This window comes from Pristiophorus japonicus, chromosome 14 (genome assembly GCF_044704955.1).
Source record: "Pristiophorus japonicus isolate sPriJap1 chromosome 14, sPriJap1.hap1, whole genome shotgun sequence".
Lineage (NCBI taxonomy): Eukaryota > Metazoa > Chordata > Chondrichthyes > Pristiophoridae > Pristiophorus > Pristiophorus japonicus.
Window position 1 is genome coordinate 176,316,123 of NC_091990.1, and position 19,016 is coordinate 176,335,138.

The 19,016-nt window shown below is 44.8% G+C and overlaps 1 protein-coding gene across 7 annotated transcripts in view; it reads left to right on the forward strand.

Annotated features, from left to right (window-relative positions):
- The window catches only part of abcc8 (ATP-binding cassette, sub-family C (CFTR/MRP), member 8), a 349,595-nt gene that overhangs the window by 47,085 nt on the left and 283,494 nt on the right, over positions 1-19,016 (forward strand). For all 7 annotated transcript variants that reach the window (XM_070899879.1, XM_070899873.1, XM_070899876.1 and 4 more), the window contains exon 6: positions 15,195-15,437. In XM_070899879.1, coding sequence (XP_070755980.1) covers positions 15,195-15,437 — 243 coding nt within the window. The remainder of the gene's footprint in view (positions 1-15,194; positions 15,438-19,016) is intronic.

Genomic DNA, 19,016 nt, shown 5'->3' on the forward strand with positions numbered 1-19,016 from the left:
TAACACCAAATTGGACAGTGGGGCGGGGGGGGGGGAGGTGGGAGCGGGGGCGGTGGGCGATAGTCAATACTGAGGAGGACTGCAACAAATTACAGGAGGACATTAATAAACTTGCAGAATGGGCATATAATTGGCATGTGAAGTTCAACACAGTTAAATGTGAGGTATTACATTTTGGTAGGAAGAATAGGAAGGTCACTTATTACTTGGAGGGTGCGAGTCTAGGTGGGGTAGAGGAACAAAGGGATCTGGGAGTACAAATACATACATCACTAAAAGTTGCGACACAGGTTAGCAAGGCCATAAAAAGGCAAACCAAGAACTAGGGTTTATTTCCAGAGGTATAGAATTGAAAAGTAGGGAAGTTATGCTAAACCTGTATCGAACCTTGGTTAGACCACACTTAGAGTGTTCAGTTCTGGTCACCATATTATAAAAAGGATAACGAGGCACTGGAGAGGGTGCAGTGAAGCTTTACAAAGGTGATACCAGAAATGCGAGGATATACATATCAAGAAAGGATGAACAGGCCTGGTCTCTTTTCTCTTGAAAAAAGAAGGCTGAGGGGTGACCTAATAGAGGCTTTAAAATTATGAAAGGTCTTGATAGAGTGGATACAGAGAGAATGTTTCCACTCAGGGCCAGAAGAGGCGCAGGGCCAGGGGCAACACAGGCTGGTCACACTGCAACATGTGTGCGCATTAGGTCCGTGCAGCAGAGCTGGTCTCCAGTCGTCTTGGTTAACCTTTGCCACTGGACCAAGACCTAGCTCTGTCAAGCCCGTGTGGTGGCTGGTGTGCAACGGCCACCATACGTTAAAAAAATCCACGCACAGGCATCTTCCACCCTCCAAGATGTAGTTCGGGATCCGGAATGTTAGTTCCTTCATTGAAGCACCTGTGAACTCATCCTTTTTTGGCGTGGAAGCAAGTTATCCTTGTTTCGAGGGACTGCCTGCAATGATGATGACTTGTGGGGAAGAGCATAACTAGAGGCCATCAATATAAGATAGTCACCAATAAATCCAATAGATAATTCAGAAGAAACTTCTTTACCCAAAGAGTGGTGAGAATGTGGAACTCGCTGTCACAGGAAGTGGTTGAAACGAATAATATAGATGCATTTAAGGGGAGGCTAGACAAGCTAATGAGGGAGAAGGGAATAGAGGGTTATGCTGATAGATTTATATGAGGAAAGATGGGAGGAGGCTCGAGTGGAGCAGAAATGCCGGCATGGACTGGTTGGGCTATATGGCCTGTTTCTGTCCCGTATATCCTATGTAATTCCATGTAAAACTTTGAATAAGCTTTCCTTTAGAGATTACATGGGTTGAATGGAATCTGTGATGCAGCAGAATATACATAGTTTGTAAAAGGGACAGGTCTGTTGGGCTTAATGGCCACTTCTTACTTTTGCTAGTGTTCATAAGTCTGTTCATAGTACTGCGTTCCCACAAATGGTTTGCAGCTCAGTTTGTGACAACTGCTTTAAGCTAAATTAAGAATCTGTCACCCTTCTCACGTTTTTGCATTTCGTATATTTGTCTCTACATTTTTAAAAAAATGTAATTTTAAATATTCATGACTGGAAATTTGCAGATTTTTTCACCAAGTATTTAGTGTGAAAATTTAGCGTTCAAAGGATTAATTGTGCCCATGTCTTTTTACCTTTACAGTTCTGAGGTTGCAATTGGTCTGTCATGTGTATTTTATCCAATACTTACACAATTTGAATAAAGTCAAACCTAAGAGGTCAATTCATTGATCCACACCTTAACTGGAGAGCCATGTAAGTGAGAGATAGGACTATGATACTGCAGCACAATTTTCCATTCTACGATGCCTTTCAGGGTCGCTCCACGCTAGGAGCACCAAATCAAGGAACTTACTTTCCGCTGCATTATAGTTTAAAAGTTCATGATTTTCCAATGAATGTGCTGTTCAGCTCTGGTGAAAAAATAACTTTTGAACAGCACTCATCCGTCCCTACACTCCCATTTCTCAATATGTCTGTAAAGCATCAGAACAGCCTTAAAGATTGGACCAGGTAGCCCACTGTGTTGAAACACTGTTCTTTCAGCATCTAAGACATGGGGGCCAAAATTGATGGCCTTACCGCCCACTGCCACCGAGGTCCGCTGACATTCCTCCTCGGGTCCCGCCCTGTGCGAGTTTCCATTTGGTTTGTAGCGGGCGGGAGGGGAATACCACCGGGAACTGTCTGCTGACATCAGCGGACGGCCAAGTGGCGCAAGTGACCTCCCGCCCGCTGAGAGTTGGCGCCAGAACGGGGAAGGACCGCTGCGAGGAGGCTGGTCTATCCCCGACGGTAGGTATGAAAACCTGCAAAAAAAGGTTAGTTAATATTATGCTCATAATAATCATCATCATCATAGGCAGTCCCTCGGAATCGAGGAAGACTTGATTACACTCCCAAAGTGTGTTCTCTGGTTGCTGAACAGTCCAATACGAGAGCCACAGACCCTGTCACAGGTGGGACAGACATTCGTCGAGGGAAGGGGTGGGTGGGGCTGGTTTGCCGCGCGCTCCTTCCGCTGTCTGCGCCTGACCTCTTCACGCTCTTTGCGTTGAGACTCGAAGAACTCAACGCCCTCCCGGATGCACTTTCTCCACCTCGGGTGGTCTTCGGCCAGGGTCTCTGAGGTGTCAGTGGGGATGTCGCACTTTACCAGCGAGGCTTTGAGGGTGTCCTTGTAATGCTTCCGTTGCCCACCTTTGGCTCGTTTACCGTGATGGAGCTCCGCATAAAGCATTTGCTTAGGGAGTTTCGTATCTGGCATATGAACTATGTGACCTGCCCAGCGAAGCTGATCGAGTGTGGTCAGTGTTTCAATGCTGGGGATGTTAGCCTGGACGAGGACACTGATGTTGGTGTGCCTGTCCTCCCAGAGGATCCACAGGATCTTGCGGAGACATCGTTGGTGATATATCTCCAGCGACTTGAGGTGCCTTCTATACATTGTCCATGCCTCAGATCCATACAGGAGGGCGGGTATTACTACAGCCCTTAAGACCATGAGCTTGGTGGTAGATTTGAGGGCCAGATCTTCAAACACTCTTTTCCTCAGATAGCTGAAGGATGCACTGGCGCACTGGAGGCGATATTGAATCTCCGCATCAATATCTGCCTTTGTTGATAAGAGGTTCCCGAGATATGGAAATGGTCCATGTTGCCGTGAATCTTGATGGTTGGAGGGCAGTGTTGTGCGGCGGGGACAGGCTGGTGGAGGACCTTTGTCTTATGGATGTTAAGCGTAAGGCCCATGCTTTCATATGCCTCAGTGAATATATTGACTATATCCTGAAGTTCAGTCTCAGAATGTACGCAGACGCAGGCATCATCCACGAACTGCAGCTCAACGACAGAGGTTGGGGTGATTTTGGACCTGGACTGGAGACGGCCAGGTCCAAGGATGAAACTGAGTACTGTATGCAATGAGTAAGTGTGACCTTAGCTCCTTTAATTAAACTCCAGAGTGCTGGTACAGCGTAGGAGGCCTGCTTATATACAGTGCTCGCAAGGGATGCTGGGATCCCTTGGGACTCCAACAGGTAGGCCCTCTGGCGTTGATGTGATGCAGGTTGCCAAGGGTTACATACATAACAGTTAACATTTTTTTTTAAATTTCTTTACGGCGACTTACCTGGATGCGGTCCCCTGAAGGTGTTCCGATGTTTTTAATGATTTTTATCTCCAGCTGTTCGACTCTCCCTGGGCCTGTCTCCGTCCTCGGTGGCACTTGGGCGGCCCTTGGCCTTCATCAATTTCGGCCTCATAGATTTCAAAGCAGCCAAGACCTATGGGATGAAGGTCTCCTCTCTGCTGCCTATCTGAAATACGTTTGAGCAGTTTCAGTGCACTTCATAATTGGTGTTCATAACTGGGTAATAATTGATAGTAAATTTTTAGTCTTTCTTAGCATGCTCATGGCCAATATTTATCTCTGAAGCAACATCGCCAAAACAGATTATCTGGTAATTATCACATTCAATTTGTGGGAGCTTGCTGTGCGCAGATTGGCTGCGATTCCTACATTACAACAGTGAGTACACTCCAAAAATACTTTATTGGCTGCAAAGTGCTGTGGGACATCCTGAGGTCCTGAAAGGTGCTATACAAATGCAAGTCTTTCTTTAACATCAAAACAAATAACTTGGTCGTCCATCTCAATATTATTTGTAGAACTTTGATGTGAACAATTTGTATCCTGAGGCTGTGAAAAGCATTATATAAGTGCAAATGTTATTTTGCTTCAATGTAAATAGCTTTCTAATCGCAACTGACAACATTTGAGAAATTTGCAGGATTATTAAAAAATTGCAAAGATTCTTAAAAAATGCACGGGGGTTCTTTAAAAACAAGTCTGACGACTTTGCAAATGCTCTCTGTAACCTTCTGCTGGGGGAGAGGGGGGGGTCAGATTTACACCTCATTTCATTTACTTTCCCTCCTTATAAGGAATACCTAAACTTCCATTGACTTTAATGGAAAGTAAAATGAAGCGGGGTGTAAAATGGGTGGTCAATCCGAGACGGTCAGTTTTCCGTGGGGCCCCTTAAGTTAACGTTAACCCCTGTTTAGCAAGTTTCATACAGTCGCTCCTGGGCATTTTCACTTCTGTCTGGAAATGCAGATAGGAAGATACCAACGAGGACATAGACAGGCTAAGTGAGCGGGCAAAAATTTGGCAAATGGAGTATAATGTTGGAAAGTATGAGGTCATGCACTTTGACAGAAAAAAATAAAAGAGCAAGTTATTATTTAAACGGAGAAAGATTGTAAAGTGCCGCAGTACAGCGGGACCTGGGGGTACATGTGCATGAAACACAAAAGGATAGTATGCAGATACAGCAAGTAATCAGGGAGGCCAATGCTCCTGTGAAGTGCCTTGGGACATTTTACTACGTTAAAGGCATTGTATAAATACAAGTTGTTGTTGTAATTGTTGTTGTGTCAATGAAATATCAGTGCCAGAACATTTGGCACAATGAAGGAAAAAAACAAGCAACGTGCACACTTTGGGAAATATAGTAGTAACAACGGAATGGCATAGATGTTATTAACATGACTGGACTGAACTGGATAATTTATGAGATTCAAAATCAGAAGTGAGTTATGGTGTTAATCAAGTGTGCCAATAAAAATCCAGAGCCCAAATTCCAATCAGCCCCTGGACCGAACAAGGGGAGGGGGATATCCCACTGGGGAATTGGAAAATAGGGCAGAACCGGTTCTACCGGGATTCCATTTTGTGGTTTCTGTTCTGCTATAGACGGATCTTCCACACACTCTCCACATGAAGTAGGCTTGTCAGTAGGTAGTTTCTGAGCTCCCCGAAAATGGCCTCAGCAGAGTCCTCGCCGGCTGAGAGCTGGTGTGAGTCCTACTGAGGTCATAACAATATAAGAAATAGGAGCAGGAGTAGGCCATACGGCCCCCCGAGCCTGCTCCGCCATCATGGCTGATCCGATCATGGACTCAGGTCCACTTCCCTGCCCGCTCCCCATAACCCCTTATACACTTATCGGTTAAGAAACTGTCTATCTCTGTCTTAAATTTATTCAATGTCCCGGCTTCCATAGCTCTCTGGGGCAGAGAATTCTACAGATTTACAACCATCTGAGAAGAAATTCCTCCTCATCTCAGTTTTAAATGGGCGGCCCCTTATTCTACGATTATGCCCCCTCGTTCTAGTCTCCCCCATCAGTGGAAACATCCTCTCTGCATCCACCCCGAAAAGGTCTCAGGCCTTGGAAGAAGCCATCAATTCTGGACCAGATAGGTAGCCTAAATTTAAACATTGATGGCTCCTATTGGAGTTGTAAACTTCTTCTGGCTTCGATCCTCTTGATAAAGCAACTCTGCCTTTCAACAGGCGGATCAAGGCAAGTGCCTCTAATGTGCCCTTACAAGCGCAATGCACCTACCGAAACCATGTTAATGACCCAATCTCCGCAATTAGGGATGGGGTCGACAACCTTTGATTTGGACAGCAATAGGTTCCACTCAGCTGCAGTTGCACCAATGGAGCTGGCCCTTCAGAATTCTGGGTCTCTTGCTATATAGCAGTATATTCACTATTCTGTTCATAGCCTATTGCCAAGCCGGACCAGTCTCCGCTTTCCAGTGTCATCGGCTTTATATATAGTTTGCTCATTATTCCTTTGTGTCCCTAAAATTATCTTAAGTTTTGATATTTTTTTTAATCAAGGTTGAAACATCTGGTGATGTCACTGTTATGGAAATGAGCCATTCACTACTGAAGTGGGACATCTTCTAATTCAATCTATCTGTAATGCTGCTTGGATATTGCTGCAGCTGGGGTCCAATGAGCAAATAAAAGCAGTCTACTTTTATTCATTTTGTTAGTGCATTAATAATATCAAAGGCCTAGAAATTCGGGTCACTTGTGCCTCCCGTTGATGGGGAGCAATCGACTTTTCACCTGGGCGCGGCGACAGTAATGACTCCCACTGCATTCCATGGGAGTTTCACGATGGCGGTAACCCATAGTGCCTCACTCCGCTGCGCTGGCGATGACAATGTCATCACCGTGCGCAGCGCCCCATTGTCGCCCCGGAACAAAAATTGGGGAGTGTCCCCTGAAACTGCAGCGGATGATGCCAGCGACAGATTCAGGGGACGTGAACCAGGCTATAGGTCACTCGCGGGGCGATGGTTAAAGGGGAGGTGGCAGCCATTTAAAAAAATAAATCACCTGACTTTCTTTGCGCATTGTTGGCCCTTCGCATGCAGGATCCGTGCCGCAATCGGTCAGCCACTCTGCTCGAGTGCCGGGCTATTGGCAAGGCACCCCCGCTCCCCAGTGGTCCAGGAAGGCCTGTTTCTTAACTGCAGAGTTTGTAACTTGGGCCCTTCCCTTTAACGAAGGAAAGAGCCCCTCCTACACGGCAGCGCCACGCAGCCCAGTGTGTAGCGCTGCGCCCCGCCCCCGGCCTGTCCGCCGCACTACCGCCCCGGAAAGGAAGTGGAGCACGTTATTTCGGGGGCAGTAACCCGAACTTTTAGATCAGGACAGAACTTCTGCGCCTGTTGCAAAATGTCCCGCCTCCCAGATGTTACCGGCACCAAACGGGGCGCGACGAAATTTCGCCACTTTAGTTTGTTGTACTTAACCTAATGGACATTATATCATAAACAGGAGCCACAAAACAAATATACATTTTTGTAGAAAATGCACAAGTGTGTTTTTTATTTGTCCATATCTGTTGAGAATTGCTCAAACATCCAGATGTACAGTCAAGTTACCTGAAACTCTATGTTGCAATAAGTGATTTTGCAAAAGCTGTTAAAATCACTTGAAGTGTGAGAAATATTTCATGCAGGTATCCTTTGAGCTGTATTAGTTTCCATTTCATTATTCGTCACAACTGGAGGTAACACTGTTTCATGCCTGGTTCTGATTCTGATCCTTCAGAAAGCAGTTTATACCCTGAGCACAGTAACCCTTTGAGTGTTATAATAATTCAGCACAAAGATATAAACCCAATACATACATATCTAGGTTTCCTGTGGGGTGTGTGGGGGGTAGAGAGAGAGTGCAGCACATGGATGCAGTATTTTGTTTTATGATGTAAATTTAAATCTAAGATTCCAACATGGAGCGTCTGCAGTCTTGGCTTCAATGCTGGCAAGAAACACAAGGAAAGTCATAACACATCTCGGAGAGAGAAACTCATAGTGGCACAATTTGGGCGCCATCTAATATCTGGAACCAAAACAACGGTGATATGGTTTTGGAAGCAAGTTACCCTGATCAGAGCCTTGGTGCATGTGGTGGGGTAAAGCTAAAGAATGGGTAAAGTACGCCAACATGCTGGAGAGTAAAAAGAAATGAAAAAGAAAGACTTGCATTTATATAGTGGAGTGATTATCTGCAAACACTTTTGTGCTTTTCTGCGAAAACACGTGGTATCCCAGAGCTGCGCACGCGTACCTGATTCCCTTCTGCGCATGCGCGCTATTTACCAAAGCCACGCATGCGCAGTACCCAACAGTTGCAGCCTGCTGTATGGGCCACGTTTTCCTCGGCTCCATGGGAGAAGACCGGTCAAGGGATCCATTGGTGATCGGGAGAAATGAGAGAGGATCGAGGGGGAGAGAGAAGGGAGATCGGAGAGAGAGGATGGAGAAAGGAGGAGAGAGAGAGGAGGGGGGAGAGTGGGGGTAGAGGCAGAGGGTGTGAGAGAGAGGAGGAGAGAGAGATGAGAGGAAGGGAGAGAGAGAGGATCAAAGGGGGAAGAGAGAGGATAGGAGGGGAGGGGAGAGGAGGCCAGGAACTCGGGGCATGGGTAAAGAGCACGGAGAGCACAGGGGGATTGGGGGAGAGAATGTAATCCAAGGTCTAAAGGGGAGAAATGAGAACGAGAATTTGATCCAAATGGTAAGAGGGTTCTTCCAAACCCTCCCCCTTTACACCCACACCACATTCTCCCTGTCCTCCCCCTAGACCTGGTTGATTTCTCAGAAAGCTCGGTGTGTGTGTGGCAAGTGACATCATTGGACTGGACAAAATCCAGAAGTCATGACACTGTCAATATTCACTTCATACCCAATAAACCTGTGAACAATCTATGACCCACACACAGTGCTCCATTTATGGGAGGGGGAAGATCAGAAACTTGTTGGGGGGAAAGGTCAGGAACCGGGGTGGGGCAGGGTGGGGGGGAGATGGGAGAGGAACTCAGGCAAGGTGAGATGTTCAGGAACCCGGGTGGGGGAGGAACTTGGGCAGGGAGAGAAGATTAAAAACCCGGGGGGTGGGGGGCGTTGGGGGGAGGGGGGAGGTGAGGGGTGGTCAGAAGCTTGGGATAGGGAAGGTAAGGAACTTGGGTGGGGAGGAGGTCGGGACTCATGGTGGGATAGAGGTCAGGCACTTGAGCAGGAGGAGAAGGTCAAGAACTTGGGTGGAGGGACAGTCAGGGTCAGGAACTTGTTGGGGCGGGTAAAGGTCAGAAACTCGGGGTGGGAGGAAGGTTAGGAACTTGTTGGGTGGGGCAGGAACTTGTTTGGGGGTGGATGAAGGTCTTAACCAATGAGGGTGAGCCCTGCCTGTCCTATGTGAGCTCTGTTCTATCTGGAGCCTGGCAGTCAGAATGGCTCAAATTACACTTTGCAAAGAAATTGATTACTTCAGCAGGATCTAATTACACATTGCAGAGAAACTGCTGGGTGTGTCTTGTCCTCCAAGATGACCAATGATAAATCTGGTGTTGGAAATAAACGCAACCTTTATATAGTGCCTTCTGGGACCTCAGGACATCCTAAAGTGCTTTACAGCCATTTGAAATACTTATGAAACACTGTTGTTATGGAGGAAACGCAGCAGACAATTGCACATGGCAAGTTCCCACAAACAGCAATGTGATAGTGACCAGATAATCTGTTTTTGTCATGTTGATTGAAGGATAAATATTGGCCAGGACACCGGAGATAATTCCTCTGTTCTTCTTCGAAATAGTGCCAAGGGGTCTTTAACATCCACCTGCGAGAGCAGACGGGGCCTCGGTTTGACATCTCATCTGAAAGGCGGTAACTCTGACAGTGCAGCACCCACTCAGCACTGCACGGGAGTGTCAGCCTAGATTTTTGTGCTCAAGTCTTGGGACTTGAACCCACAACCTGTTGACTCAAAGGTGAGAGTACTACCCACTGAGCCACATAAATACAAATATAACTCTACAAATAGGTACAAGGTATCATATCACTTTGGTTTAAACATCGCAAGACAGTAACCACCAATACATCTTACATTATTCCACCCAGGCCATATTAACTCTCACTCTTTATAATCAGTTCCATTAAATTCCAGACAGGTTCCCGACTACTACAACCTCAAATCAAATCTTAATAAAGCGACTCCAGTAATTCTTGCACTTATTATATGGAATAAAATAAAATAACTGTGTTTCAAGGCTGCAACATACCTTGGCAACATAACATCAAGAACTCAAACTTTAACCCCCATGGTTTCTGATATTATGTGAACCCCACAATGTATTGCAGCTTTTTTAGCATACTCTTCAAAGTACTCCTCTAGTTTATAGAGAAAAGTACTGTACTTACAAAAAAAGCATTGCATTTTTTAATAAAAGCATAATTTTTCTAAGCTGAGTGGACAGCCTTAAATCAGGACCTCCACCCTGTAAAATTGCTCATGGAATTACTTCCCATGCATTCCAAAGCAGATCCACGGAAATCAGCGGAGATCATGAATCCAGATCAGCCGAATATAATTAATAAAATGCTGACACAGACTGGTTGGGGCCAAATGGCATGTTTCCATGTTGTAACTTTTAAGTCTTTTAATGTATTATGCAAATATTTTGAAAATTGCTTTTGGGAGCATTAACTATTGATGATTTGTCATATCAAATTAATTCAGAAGCAGCTAAAATGTTGTTGGTAAAAGAATCCCACCCGTTCCCCTCATCAGATGCCATTTATTGGGATTGTGTGATATCCTAAAGCAAAAAGGCTGATTTCTGAAGAATTAAATGAATATGAAGTAAGGAACTTTAAAGCATTTATATAGTGCCTTTCAAACATTAAGGATGTCCAAAAGTACATCACAGTCAATGAAGTACTTCTGAAATATAATCACTTTTGTAATTTGTAATGGCAGCAAACATTGAACTATAATGAACCAGAACAGATACGAGAAGTAAGCATAGGGGAACATCTAGGCAATAGCAATCATGACATTATAAGGTTTCAGATACAGATTGGGAAGGACTTAAGTAAGACAATGACTAAAGTAATAAATTGTAAAAAAATCTGATTTTGAGAATGGAACTAAGGAAAGCAAACTGAAAAAATTTACTGACAAACATAGAAATAGAACAGCAATGGGAAACATTTAAAATGGTGATCAGTAGAGTCCTGGAGAAACATATCCCAATAAAAAGCAAGAACAAACTAGCCAGTAATTACACACTATGGCTGAATTTTTAAAAAGGGCAAAATTGAAACAAAAAAAAGCATACAGTAAGTACATAGATAACAAAGGAAAGGATGACAAAAGGAACATGAAAAGGTTTGGAAAGAAATCAAAAAAACAATTGGGAAGGCAAAAAGAAACTACAAAAATAAATTATCAAGGAATACAAGAAGAAATAGTAAAGTATTCTACAGACACATAAATCAGGATAAGGATAAGGCCACTAAGGGATACACACATTAAACTACAGGTAATGACAGCAAAATGTCAGAAATATGAAATAATTACTTCATCTCAATATTTACCAGGGAGACTCAGTATAAGGGGTGTCGCAGTTGTGTGGGGCGGACTGGTTGGGCTGGGTGCTCTTTACCTTTCCACCATTGTTCATAGGTTTATATGTAACCTTCAGGGCTGCTGACCGAGGGCCATGCGGCTCTTTGTCGGTCGGCACGGACACGAGTAGTCAGCACTAATTTTAAAAGAGAAAGGTCATGCTTGACTAACTTTATTGAATTATTTGAAGAAATAACAGAAAGGGTAGATGAAGTACTGCAGTAGACGCAACATATTTGGATTTCCAAAAGGCTTTTAATAAGGTACTGCTTTAGGGCCCGAACTCGGTCGAAGCCAAGGCCTGCCCAAGTGCCGCCCAAAACACCACCGATGGCCGCCGAGAGACTGGGCAGTGCTTTGCCAGGAAGATCCCTCTAAAAGAGGTGGCAGTACCGCCCGGCGGTGGCACCACAACAGCTGCCGTCAATCTGGGCGGCAGCTCTCAATCTCGGCGGCAAATGCACTTGCCGCCCAAGTGTCGCCGAGGATGGAGTCGGGCCCAGGGAGGGGGGGGGGAAGCTAAAAATAAAAACCATTACCAAAAATAAATAAATAAACACCTTCAGGGGACCCCATCCAGGTAAGATGCTGCAAAACATTTTTTTTTTTTTAAAAAGGATGTTCACCAACTTTCTTTTGCAGGTCTTCGTACTTACCGTTGTGGTTAGACCTGCCTCCACGCAGCGTCCTTCCCCCTGCTGGCGCCGACTCCCACCAACTCCCGTCTGCACCAAACTTCCAGCTCGGCGGGCAGGAGGACACTTGTGCTACTTGGCCGCCAGAGGCTGTCAGCGGGTGGTTCCCGGCGTTGCTCCCCTCCCGCCCGCTGCAGCCCGAGTGGAAACTGGCACAGAGGGGAGATCGGCGGCAGTGGGCGGTAAGGCCACCAATATCAGGGCCTTAGTATTTAGTGCCACAATGTATGCAATATATAATCCCATCTGCTTTTTTTTTAAAATGACCTTTTCTACCTATACTCCACTCTTTAAAGATTTAATTATCTGCTCCTCTACATTACTGTTCCTCCGCTCACAGAATGTTACCATGTGGATCAGGGTCTGGAGCAGAATGGATAGCAAGCTGGCTACAAAACAGGAAACAGCAAGTAGGGGTGAAAGGTCGTTCCTCAGACTGGCAAAAGGTGGGAAATGGTGTTTCAGAATGATCAGTGCTGGGACCACCCATGTTCATCATCATTATCATCATCATAGGCAGCAACTCGAGTCAAGATGACTTGTTTCCACATCAGAAATTTCACAGGTGTTTCAATGAAGGACCTAATATTCCAGATCCCAAACTAAATCCTAAAGGGTGGAAGATGCCTGTGTGTGGATTTTTTTTAACGTGGGGTGGCCATTGCACACCAGCCACCACACGGGCTTGACAGAGCGAGGTCTTGGTCCAGTGACAAGGATTAACCAGGACGAGTGGAGACCTGCTCTGCTACACAGACCCAGTGCGCACACATATCGCAGTGTGGGCTGGCCCGTGATGCCCCTGGGCCCTCGCCTCTTCTGGCCCCGAACTCATGTTCACCATTTACATAAATGACTCAAGGAATCAGAAGTACAATTTCAAAATTTGCAGGCGACACCAAATTGATGGGTATAGTTAATACAGAGGAGAACTGCGGCAAAATAAAGGAACCATTTAATAAACTTTCAGAATGGACGTATAATTGGCAAATTAACTTCAATATAGATAAGTGTGAGGTTGTACTCAGATTAAGGAGGCCACATATTCCTTGGTCGAGGAGCAAAGAGATCTGGAGGTACGTGTAAGCAAATCACTAAAGTAGCGATGCGGGTTAATATAGCTATTTAAAAATGCAAACAAAGGGGTTAATTTCTGGAGGGATAGAATTGAAAAACAGAGAAGGTATGTCAAGCTTGTATCCGACCTTGGTCTGACCACACAGAGTACTGTGAACAGTTCTGGTCTCCATATTATAAAAAGGATATACAGGTATTGAAGAAGCTGCATAAAAAAATGACTAGAATGATACCAGAACTGAGAGGTTATACCCATTAGGAGATTGAACAGATTGGAGCTCTTCTTTCTACAAAAAGAGAAGTCCTGATAGAGGTCTTTAAGGCTATGGAAGGGTTTGATAGGGTAGACGTAGAGAAGATGTTTACACTTGCAGGGAAAGACCAGAACTAGGGACCATTAATATAAGATAGTCACTATTAAATCCAATGAGGAATTCAGGAGAAACCTCTTTACCCAGAGAATGGTTAGAATGCTACCAGAGGTTGAGGTGATTCGAATAGATGCAGGTAAGGGGAAGCTAGATAAATGCATGAGGAAGAAAGGGTTAGATGAAGAAAGGTGGGAGAAAGCTTATGTGCAGCATAAACACTGGCATGGACCTGTTTTGTCAAATGGCCTGTTTCTGTGCTGTAAATACTATGTAATATCTAATATGACAGATGCACTGGTTATGATGCAAATATCAGATATGAACTGAGTATGTAGGTTGGATCTAGATATACCAGTGATTAGAGATATAATTCATATATGTCTTAATGGCTCAGAAATCCCGGTCTCTCCAGGTCCGTATGGAGCGTACACGGACCCGGGAAGGCATCGCAAAAGCCGGTTTTCAGCGCACAATGCGCATACGCTGAAAACTGGCTGGAGCTTGACAGATCATCCACATATCGGGAGCGAGGACATTTGCGTGGGCAAGATTGCGGTATTTACCTATATCTTGCCCAGCAAATGCGCGTAAGAGTTTTAAAACACACTTAAAACATGCAAAATCAAATTTAAAAAACACATTTTATTTTTAAAAACCCTGCCCACTAAATTAAATTAATTTTAATCCATAATTAAAAAAAACATTTTACAACTCGGAAAACATTTTTTTCTCTAAGATATTTATTAACTTTAATTTCAATGAATATTAATTATGTGAGGTGTGTTTTTTTATTTTTTTTTATTCGGTGTTATTATGTTTGTTTTTCCCATTAATAGCAATGAGAACTCGCAGATACGGAGTTCCCATTGCTATTAATTGAGAATACCGTACCTGATTGGTTGAGCAGTCACACGTGACTGCACCTTCTGCGTGGGAGTGGAGCGCGCTTTGCAGTGCGGGAAGAGAAGGCCTCCCCACCGGAATCCCCGCTCCTTCGGGACCACCAGGTACTTTCGGAAAAATTCTCCGGTTGGAGGCGTTTGTCCAAAAGAAGCCTCTGAACAGAATTTCAGGACCATTATGTTTGATCCCTTTGTCAAAATTCTTCTTTGCCATGAGTTGACTTGGGCATGATTTGCAATACTAAATGAAGCTCGCTAATTCCTTCAGGCTAAGAATCCATTATGCTATTCTATTCAGTAAATTTAAATAGAAGAATAATGTTCACCTCAACCAGAGTAGAACTAGAGGCACTATATTTGCCCTCAATGTTCTCCAATGAAAGAGGGAGGAATTCACCTGTGTTTCTACTGATGATTGCTATCTAGTGACCCTTGCTGGAAAACGTATGGGCGTGTGTGCATGTCTGTCTGTGTGCACGAGAGAGAACAGAAATAGTTTCTGCTGTGATTCTGCCCCACAGTCACAAAGCCTGCTGAAACTCACTGTCTGGACTCACATGAAGAATGGTCATCACCTGAGTGAGGTACCAGAGGGCTATCAAATAACATGGGACTCTACCTCAGTTACATTCAGCACCTTCAGGAAAGGAGGGAATAAAAATGGAAAATAAATGTTTGACAGTGTATGCATGCACCTTTTGTGTTATTATGTTAACAAAATAATACTAATGATTCTTAATTTGCTATAATCAGGAAATATTTTAAACGTTCAACTTCATCACTGTTTACGCAGAAACAGTTATTAACTTGGGTATTCCTTTTCCTGCTTTAGCGCTATATTTTCTACAAACATGTGCGAGAGGTGAAACCTCCTGAAGACCTGCAGGATTTGGGTGTCAGATTCTTGCAACCATTTGTGAATCTACTCTCCAAAGGCACTTACTGGTGGATGAACACCTTCATAAGAACAGCACATAAAAGACCTATTGACCTTAAAGCCATTGGCAAGCTGCCTTTTGCCATGAGAGCTGTGACCAATTATATGAACCTGAAGGATGCGTATGAAGCACAAAAGGTAGAGCACTCAAATATTTGAAAGTTTATTGTTCAGTTTTACATTGTGTTTTTTAATTAATTTAGTGCTGTGTATCGGGGGCTCCGTTGACTATTCAGTGGGCAACTACTCCACGAGACGTGGCACTGGGCCATGTACATCAGGAAGTTCATAGGCTCAGCTGCAGGTCTATGCTGTGTTAGCCGATCTCATCCAGGATAGGGGTGGAAGTGCCACAAAATTACCTCAGTGCCTCCAAGCTAGGAAGGGGGAAATCAGCCCGATTCCTTGCTGCTGATCACATGCCAGTGACGCCTGCTGCAAGGCATTCAAGTGTAAAACATCAGGTGAGAACCACCACCAATGGTTAAGCAGCTTACTAACGCTCACCATTTTAAGTTCATACCAGTACAATGGGCAATTAGGTGAGTACCACAGGGTTGCTGGCACTTATGGAGCAGTACCCCAGCATAAGCCAACACCCTCAGAGGAGGAGTATAAAACTGAGAGAAAAAAGACTGACAGCGGAGGCTAGTTTATTTGGCATTTAAGGGCCCAAGCTTTGGATGTGCTCTCAGAATGGCGCACTCCCAAGAGGCCCAACTATTTTTTTTAAGAATAAAAAAAGCGACTAAAACTTACCTTGCGATCCTCCGAGTGCAGCAGGCCTGTTTCACAATCAACGCAGCGCAGCACAAGCAGCTGGGGGCAGAACTACAGCCCTGGGCCAGAAGGAGTGCCGGAAGCTGCATGCATGCGCAGTGGAGACTGCGCGCATGCACAGTAGCTCCTAGCCCTCCCAGCGCGTCCTGTCTCTGGGCGACCCTATCCCTGGCCAAAGGGACATCGCGATGTTCGCCGCCCCTATCCCGGGCCGAATGACCTGTCTGCTTCACCGTTCCTCGCCTCGTTGCTACTGCCATTACCTCCTTGGCGGCGGGCCCCTCTCGAGCACCTCTTCGGTGGCACCACCGCCCCCCGCCCCCCCGCCGAACACCTCCTTGGTGGCGGGGCCCGCCCGACCAGCTCTTCGGCAGGCTGTCGGAGGGCGCCTGGTGCTGCAGTAGGATTTTATTAATCGAATGATTTTTTTTTTTTAATTGGTTGATTTATTGATTTATTTATCATTTATTATTGATGATGGCTCTTGATTGGTAAAAGTGAAGTGCTTAATGTTTTGTAAAATCCCCTAACTTCTCTCTAACTTCTCTTCACCCCCTATTTCTCGGTCCAAGTCAGCATGGATTTATGAAAGGGAAATCATGCTTCACAAATCTTGTAGAGTTTTTTTTGAGGATGTAACGAGTAGAGTGGACAAGGGAGAACCAGTGGATGTGGTGTATTTGGACTTTCAAAAGGCTTTTGACAAGGTCCCACGCAAGAGATTGGTGTGCAAAATTAAAGCACATGGTATTGGGGGTAATGTATTGATGTGGATAGAGAACTGGTTGGCAGACAGGAAGCAAAGAGTGGGAATAAACGGGTCCTTTTCAGAATGGCAGGCAGTGACTAGTGGGGTATAAGAACATAAGAATTAGGAACAGGAGTAGGCCATCTAGCCCCTCGAGCCTGCTCCAGCATTCAACAAGATCATGGCTGATCTGGCCGTGGACTCAGCTCCACTTACCCGCCCGCTCCCCATAACCCTTAATTCCTTTATTGGTTAAAAATCTATCTATCTGTGACTTGAATACATTCAATGAGCTAGCCTCAACTGTTTCCTTGGGCAGAGAATTCCACAGATTTACAACCCTCTGGGAGAAGAAATTCCTTCTCAACTCGGTTTTAAATTGGCTCCCCCATATTTTGAGGCTGTGCCCCCTAGTTCTAGTCTCCCCGACCAGTGGAAACAACCTCTCTGCCTCTATCTTGTCTATCCCTTTCATTATTTTAAATGTTTCTATAAGATCACCCCTCATCCTTCTGAACTCCAACGAGTAAAGACCCAGTCTACTCAATCTGTCATCATAAGGTAACCCCCTCATCTCCGGAATCAGCCTAGTGAATCGTCTCTGTACCCCCTCCAAAGCTAGTATATCCTTCGAATCCGCAGGGCTCAGTGCTGGGACCCCAGCTATTTACAATATACATCAATGATTTAGATGAAGGAATTGAATGTAATACTCCAAGTTTGCAGATGACACTAAGCTGGGTGGCAGTGTGAGCTGCAAGGAGGATGCTAAGAGGCTGCAGGGTGACTTGGACAGGTTAGGTGAATGGGCAAATGCATGGGAGATGTAGTATAATGTGGATAAATGTGAGGTTATCCACTTTGGTGACAAAAAACAGGAAGGCAGATTATTATCTGAATGGTGACAGATTAGTAAAAGGGGAGATGCAAAGAGACCTGGGTGTCATGGTACATCAGTCATTGAAGGTAGGCATGCAGGTACAGCAGGTAGTAAAGAATGCAAATGGCATGCTGGCCTTCATAGTGAGGGGATTTGAGTATAGGAGCAGGGAGGTTTTACTGCAGTTGTACAGGGCTTTGGTGAGACCACACCTTGAGTATTGTGTGCAGTTTTGGTCTCCTAATCTGAGGAAGGACGTGCTTGCTATTGAGGGAGTGCAGCGAAGGTTCACCGGGCCGATTCCCGGGATGGCAGGACTGACATGTGAGGAAAGACTGGATTGGCTAGGCTTATACTCACTGGAATTTAGAAGAAGGAGAGGGGATCTCATAGAAATATATAAAATTCTGACGGGACTGGACAGGTTAGATGCAGATAGAATGTTCCTGATGTTGGGGAAGTCCAGAACCAGGGGTCACAGTCTAAAGATAAGAGGTAAGCCATATAGAACCGAGATGAGGAGAAACATTTTCACCCAAAGAGTTGTGAACCTGTGGAATTCTCTGCCACAGAAAGTTGTTGAGTCCAGTTCGTTGGATATATTCAAAAGGGAGTTAGATGTGGCCCTTACAGCTAAAGGGATCAAGGGGTATGGAGTGAAGGCAGGGGTGGGGTACTGAGGTGAATGATCAGCCATGATCTTATTGAATGGTGGTGCAGGCTCGAAGGGCCGAATGGCCTACTCCTGCACCTATTTTCTATGTTTCTTTGTTTCTACCTGCGCATAATTTCTAAAGTGCAGGCAAGGTTTTTCTGAGCGTACAAAAATCGACACTTGCTCCATTCGAAGTTAGTTTGGAGTAACGTTTCGCTGTCTAAACTTGCAAAACAGGCGGAAGTGGCTGCTAACGTCCCCTTTTGAAAAAAAAAAACTGTACTAAAACGAAACTATTCTAACTAACTAGAACTGGAGCAAACTAAATGCCAAAATTGTGATTTCTAAGATACTCCATACTAAACTAGCTGCTCCAAAAAAATAGGAGCAACTCGAGCCGAAACTTGGGCCCAATGTTTCTAGATCAATCTAACAATAAACCTGTTACAAATATTTAACAGTCCAAAAAAAGAATAGGTTTTTCACATCTGTAGAGTTGCCACAAATATAAGAAACTGGTTGATAAAATGATTAGCAGACTTTGTTCATAATGGATACATGAGGTTTCTGGCTTAGTGACAAAGCCAAAAGGATGATTTTCTGAAAATGTGTGGCTGGCGGGAGAGAGTCCATTATATATCAACAACAACAACT